Source organism: Berghia stephanieae, chromosome 1 (assembly GCF_034508935.2).
Source record: "Berghia stephanieae isolate SIO BIC M18660-M18661 chromosome 1, UCSD_Bste_1.3, whole genome shotgun sequence".
Classification (NCBI taxonomy): Eukaryota; Metazoa; Mollusca; class Gastropoda; order Nudibranchia; family Aeolidiidae; genus Berghia; species Berghia stephanieae.
Window position 1 is genome coordinate 113,860,163 of NC_088360.1, and position 7,500 is coordinate 113,867,662.

Genomic DNA, 7,500 nt, shown 5'->3' on the forward strand with positions numbered 1-7,500 from the left:
TCTTTCTTGTGTGTTGTTATACTTTTTGTTTATGATATTTGTAAACATTTGAGTTTATTCCTCTTGGTGGGATCCTGTGCTTGTCTTGTGTTTGGATGAGACCTTTAGGTGATCATAAACTAAACACACTGATGGAATGCCCTTTAAATTTACTTCTTTTCTTCCTTTGTCTCATTTTTTCTTGGGAGTTCTCAATTGTAAATTTAGAATTCTTTGACCGCCCCATTCTCTTCCCTTTTTACTGGCGCTGATAACACCTAAATGTGTTGCGAACGCCGCAGAAACTCTTGAAAATACGACAACAGAAATACATTACAAACATAACCCAAGTTTCTTGTTTTTTTACAACGAATTAGAATTTGAGCGCATAAATATGGCGCTAATTTCAGACTGGGTAAAACGCTATAATACGTGCTATGTATCATTATTATCATTATTAAGTCATCCCCGCCTAATAGCGTTTGGAGGGGTGTGTCACTCTATTTCTATTTAACGCTTCTTTTGGAGAAATAAGATACAAGACGCAAATGGGAGCGTGAGCTTGAATTAAAAGATAAAAAATCAATCACAGATTTATGACATAGTCTTATGACAATCATCCAATTAAGAACCTTTAAGAACCACTGTCACAGATTTATGACATAGTCTTATGACAATTGTGCAGGCAAGAATCGTTCCTTGGCACTGTCACAGAATTTCGACACAGTCAGATGACAGTTACGCAAGCAAGAATAGTGCCTTGGCGCTGTCACATATTTATGACACAGTCTGATGACAATTACGCAGGCAAGAATCGCTCTTTGGCGCTGTCACAGATTTTGACAGCCTTATTTATGACAATCACGTACAAGACTTGTTCATTGACCTTCAACGTGTACTTATTTACAATTTTGAAATAATGTTGGACTTTAAAATCTTCCAAAGCAGCGCAACGCAAAATAGATTCCATTAGATCTATATACAATAATGTTAAAATAAACCATTAACTGCATTTGGTTATCGGACCTGCAAATTCGTGTCATTAGGGATGTCACCCTGCATGGTATGTATCATATAGTTACAGCATATCAAGGTTTCTCTTGAGTCATTTCCAGATTTTCACCCTCTACCTATCTCTATCTCTTTCTCTCTCTCTCTCTCTCTCTCTCTCTCTCTCTCTCTCTCTCTCTCTCTCTCTCTTTGTCTCTCTATATTCTCTTTACACATGAACACACATCCAAACACACACAAACAAACACACACACACACACATACATACATACACACGCTAAATGATGCCATTTAAAATTCTTGTTGATTTCATCCTTGATCAGTTTTGGAAGCAAAGTTGTTGGCAATCGCACGGGCATCTTTTTCAACAATGAAATGGATGACTTCTCTACGCCAGGTTTGAAAAATTTCTTTGGTATTCCACCATCCCCTGCCAACTTCATTGAGCCCGGCAAACGCCCTATGTCTTCCATGTGTCCTGCCATAGTCTGGGACGACAACAAAAAAAGAGTCTGTTTGGTCACAGGGGGTGCTGGGGGCACTAAAATCACAACAGCCACGGCCATGGTAAGTCGTTAGCGGAAAAAAAGTAAGATATAAATAACAAAAACAAAACAAAAACACGTCTATCTGTGTGGATAAGGAATGTATTTATGTTTTAATTGTTTTTAGTTGTTGGCTGAAGAAGGGCTTTGAGCCCGAAAACGTTCCGTGTTTGATATTTTGTTCGTTTTAAAATCTGTTATATTCAATTTTGTTTATTACATTTTCTGTCCATGGCGTCTAGCAGCTTAGTGTTATTTTGACTTATGGGTATACATCATTCGATAGGTTTCACCCTTCCTCACATTTTAGAAAAAGAACATTGACAGGTTAATTATATGTCACAGGGTGAGAATCTTCCGCCTACAGGCGGATTTCCGCCTAAATAGTGGTTTATCTCCGCCCATGATCATCACTATTCCGCCTTTTAAAAAGACTCACCACAACCACTACATCAACATCCCTATCACCATTACTACTACAACCACCACCACATCATCATCCCTACCACCACCACCACCACATCATCATCCCCACCACCACTACTACTACCTACAACCACCACCACATCATCATCCCTACCACCACCACCACCACTACAGCTACAACCACTACTGCTACAACTACCATCACACCATCATCCCTACCACCACTACTACAACAACCACCACCACATCATCATTCCTACTACCAATACTTGGTTTTGTCCTGGCCCTGGCCAGAATCCTAACTGGAAGGGAAACGGTCAAATGTACAGTTATTGTTTTGGGAGATGATATATTTTCCTTGTAAATCATCTCTCTGTTATGTATTATTATATTTGTTATTTTGAATGTATAATGTAAGCATTTGAGTGTATTCTTCTTTGTACCCGGATGAGACTTATAGGTGGTCTCAAACTATGTACATATGCTCTTGGAATCTACATCTGATCCCTTTTTGTTCCGTTCCCCTATGTCTTACTTTTTCTTGTGTGCTTTAATTGTAATTCTAGAACTTGTTACTATTCCATTTTCTTCCTTTTTACTGGCGCTGATATAACTTAAATGTGTTGCAAGCGCCGTAAACCTTAAAACAAACAAATAAAACACACACACACACACACACACACACACACAAACACACACTATATTTCCTTCTGTCAGACAAACCTAAATCTATAAAGTTGATCATATCCTTTTCACATCAGCCATCATTCTCTCTTTTCACCTTCAAGTAGACACCTTATCACCACCACCATCACCACCACCACCACCACTATCATCATCATCATCATCATCATCATCATCATCATCATCATCATCATCATCATCATCACTGCCACTACTACTACAACTACCACCATCGCCACACCATCATTTCATGAAGCATCACCATTACTACAACCACCTCCACCACATCATCATCATCACCATCATTGCCACCACCACTACGACATCATCACTTCACTATCACCATTAAAACAACAATCACTACCACATCCTTACCACCACTACTACAACCTCCTCCAACACAACAATATCACCATCACCACTTCTGCAACCACCACAACCACATACATTATCATTACTGCCACCACTACAACAGCCACCATCATATCATTATTACCACCACACCTAACATTCATTTTAATATTCTATACGTCATAAATTGGTTTTGGAACTTTACTTGATTTGAAACAAGGGGTATTAGGATGATTATAGATCTCAGTAGATTATATTTTGTTTGCAGAAATTCCTGTTTAAGCATTGAAATTGTTCGGAATAGGATTCAATAGTCGTAACGTCACTTCCTTCCTAATGACGCATGGTAACTTAGCAACACTGGCTCTAAACTATCGGAACAATGGCGGACGCCGTATGAAATATTTCTCCGGCGAGCATAAAAGCGTATCCAGTGGAAAAAAACCCCATAAATTTGATCATGTTTTGACTTTTACACATTCTGATCACAAGACATATGAAAAGTTCTAGCCAGCATGAGAAATATAAAGTAATGATTTTTTTTTGTTTAGAACCAAGATGGCCGCCGTTGCCGGGCGACGTGACATCAGACTATTGAATCGTATTGCTTCTGAAATTTACGTGAGCCAAATTTTAAGTTGGCGTCTCTGGTCAACAATGGGATATGGGCATTAGTGAATCTGTAAATACGGGAGATGTATGTGGCGACTACCACTAATACTACAACCATCATCACATCATCATCCTTACCGTAACTACTACAACCACCACCACATCATTATCCCTACCACTACCATTACAACAACCACCATGTTATAATTACACTTTCAGTTTTTGAAATTCCTCCGAGTGATGTCAGAAATTGCTGGGAGACACATTTTGGATTGCATCACAATAACTTTTAATGAAATTTAAATTTATAGGTTATTTTTGCATGGTTGGTTCCTGATCAAAGCGCTGAAAAATTTCCTCCTTACTAGTGACCAGTCATTCCCCCCCCCCCCCTGATGTCAAGATAAATCATATAAAGATGTTAAATAGTGGTCTGATTTTTAACATCTTTATATAATAGTCTATATCTAGATCTACACATAGAAAAAACATGTCCGAAGTTGTTTTTTTTTTTCTAAAGTTTGGAAAGGGTGAAATCTATGAAATGATGTACATTTTACCATATCTATTAATAATTTTCAATCTGGGGGACACATTTGTGTCACCCCAACTAATCAATCGTAATAAATCAAATTTATTTTCGATTATGACAAGCATAGAAATAAATCATATTCATAATGTCTTTATGATTTTAATCTTTGTCGATTAAATCCAGGAATCAAGATATCTATTCGTCTTTAAATATTTTAATTTTCACTAAAATCCTTGAATGTATTCCACTCGGACGTTTGAAATTGTGTCTTCTTTAGTTAGCTTATCGGATAAAATGAAAAGACCACCTGGCGTAAGCTGCTATAGTGGAGAAATAACACCCCTTAAATAGCGCGTACAATGCCGGACATGCTGATTTTTTACTTCTTGATTTAACTAACCATGTACAGACAAAGAATACAATTCAAAATAAAAACAAAGACAGAAGAGAGAAAAAAAAGAACAGAAAATCCCCAAGCAAAACAAACAGTAATAAAAAATCCAACAAAAAAGACAAGTCATGATGCAATCGATGTGTATTTTAAGGGATATAACTCTTCTCGATTTGTTTCATTTTATGCGATTATGTCTCTTGGTGAGTTAATAATGATGATGACGATGATGATGATGATGATGATGATGATGATGATAATAATAATAATAATAATAATAATAATAATAATAATAATAATAATAATAATAATAATAATAATAATAATAATAATAATAATAATAATAATAATAATAATAATAATAATAATAATAATAATAATAATAATAATAATAATAATAATAATGATGATGATGATGATGATGATGATGATGATGATGATGATGATGATGATGATGATGATATAATAATAATAATAATAATAATAATAATAATGATAATAATAATAATAATAATAATAATAATAATAATAATAATAATAATAATGATGATGATGATAATAATAATAATAATAATAATAATAATAATAATAATAATAATAATGATGATGATGATGATGATGATGATGATGATGATGATGATGATGATGATGATGATGATGATGATGATATAATGATAATAATAATAATAATAATAATAATAATGATAATAATAATAATAATAATAATAATAATAATAATAATAATAATATAATAATAATAATAATAATAATAATAATAATAATAATAACAATAATAATAATAACTGGAAGTGTAAAGCCAACTTCCTGAGGACTGGATACATACCTTGTGCAAAATGATGGCATCTTGTTTTCTCGACTAAATAAACGCTGATCGTCAATAGATGTAATCCATCCTCGCCATTTTACGGCCCCGTATTCCTAAGAATCTGCCTATACATTCTGCTACTAAAATTAAGTTATGACACCTTATGATTCGATATGTAACCTATTCATTGCTCACTAATCACTCCTGAGGACTGGTTACACACTTCCAAAGAGTTTTGAACCGGATAATTTTGAATTGTATTCTTTGTCTGTACATGGTGTGACGTCATTACTCTGCTCTATTAATATTCTTTATAAAAAGGTGTTCAACGAAATGTTGATTGAATCCTGTGTTTTTATTCCCATGTCTTTCTTTCCATTGCAGACCATTGCGGATATACTGTGGTTCAATATGTCGGTAGTCGAGGCTACGGATAAGCCTCGATTCCATCATCAACTTCTACCAAATCAGATAGGCGTGGAGTCGACGTTTCCTGAGGTAAACATATTATAAGAATGGCATGCGTTTATAAAAATTGAAAATGCTCACCAGTTGTGCCCGCCAAAAAGTAATTGAAACTGGAACACATACTATGTATGGATACAATCAAAAGTAATACCTGTGTAATTTGCATAGTTTAGCACTCAGTGACATTCAGACTGTCCGAGGGGCATGGTTAAGTGTCTATAGATAGTATGCGCTTGGCTAAAAAGCTCACAACATTGCCATCAGGAAGTATAACGGACCAACACACAAATGAACTTTTGTAGTCTGGTCAATACAGTTTAGTGAGAATTACTCATAAACATGGATGGCAAAAAAAAACGATAACAAAGCCTGAGTGACGTCAAATTCATTCTAACAATTATCAAGACTTTATATTGTTAAGCTGAACCCCTAACGTCATCTAAAAGAGCGTGTACATTAAACATTTTGTTTATTTATTATTCCACAGGCAATCAAAACTGGTCTGGCAGCAAAGGGCCATAAATTTGGTGAGCATGGTAGATCCGTCATGACAACCTTGGCACTCTTCCATGATAAAATCGAGGCTGCTGCCGATTACCGAAAAGGCGGCGGTGTCAGTGGATTCTAGGATGTATAAGGATAATTTAGGTTTATCATTACGAGTTGCCAGTTAGAGTGAGTGATTTATTGGTGAGTAACTCCCCCCTTACCGACTACTTTGGACAACTTGGGTGATTCCTGTTGACATCAGACATCTTGTTTCGGGAACGAAGAAGAAGAAGAAGACATCTTGTTTAATGGATTGATGGATGTTTGATCTGTACTATAGTCCTCCACGGAATGCCTGCCCAGGCGACGGTATCTAATGATGCCGTGGCGGAAGGCCGTAATTTTAATCTTTTTTTAAAAACGAAATATAGGTAAACTATCACATTAATTACGATGCATGCAATGAACACTTTTCTTATCCAGATTTGTTTTATACATCATAACGAAAATGTTGCTGCTTGAAGCTCGAAGAGATGAATAACATATTATAGGAAATTGAATGTTAGTCTCATTGTAATAAACGAAGACAGATAATGTGGACGTTTTGGGTTTCCCCACGATGAATGAAACATTAAATACGAATGAAAGATGTCAGATTTTCATATCTCTTATTCGTCGTTAGTGTAAATATTCAATTTCTTATTGTTATTTTTTATATCACAAAATTTAGAAAAATCTTTGTTATTATTAAAAGAACTTAATGCTATTTTGTGACGCTTTTATTTCAGCACAAAATTCTTTATATCTAGTATGCACTTCGTGTTTCTGAGTTTGAGTGTTAAAAATCAATTTGGGTAAGTATATGGCATTTCGAGAAAAAAAACAACAACCTTGAAATAAGTCGGTAATTAGAGAGTTAATCGGTGTAAAGTATAACATGTACGTGTTCATATGAATTAAGATATATTGTCCAGTGCCTTAAATGCCACTTTAAAAACCAGGTATTCTCTAGATTTTATGACACTTATGATGATTGAATTTTATGAAATATATCTTTTTTGTTGTCAACAATTTTCACTATTTTATCACAACGCTCAATTATACAGTTATAAATTCATTCCATATAGACTGCTTAACAAAAAAAGAAGTAATTTTTGAATATTTAGGCTTAATTATAATCATATCT

General features: G+C 34.7%; 1 protein-coding gene across 1 annotated transcript in view; it reads left to right on the top strand.

Annotated features, from left to right (window-relative positions):
• Positions 1–7,197, top strand: part of LOC144962789 (glutathione hydrolase 1 proenzyme-like) — a 39,877-nt gene extending 32,680 nt beyond the window's left edge. The window contains exons 10-12 of the mRNA XM_078896042.1: positions 1,314–1,557; positions 5,742–5,855; positions 6,313–7,197. Coding sequence (XP_078752168.1) covers positions 1,314–1,557; positions 5,742–5,855; positions 6,313–6,453 — 499 coding nt within the window. The 3' untranslated portion in view covers positions 6,454–7,197. The remainder of the gene's footprint in view (positions 1–1,313; positions 1,558–5,741; positions 5,856–6,312) is intronic.
• The last annotated feature ends 303 nt before the right edge of the window (positions 7,198–7,500 follow it).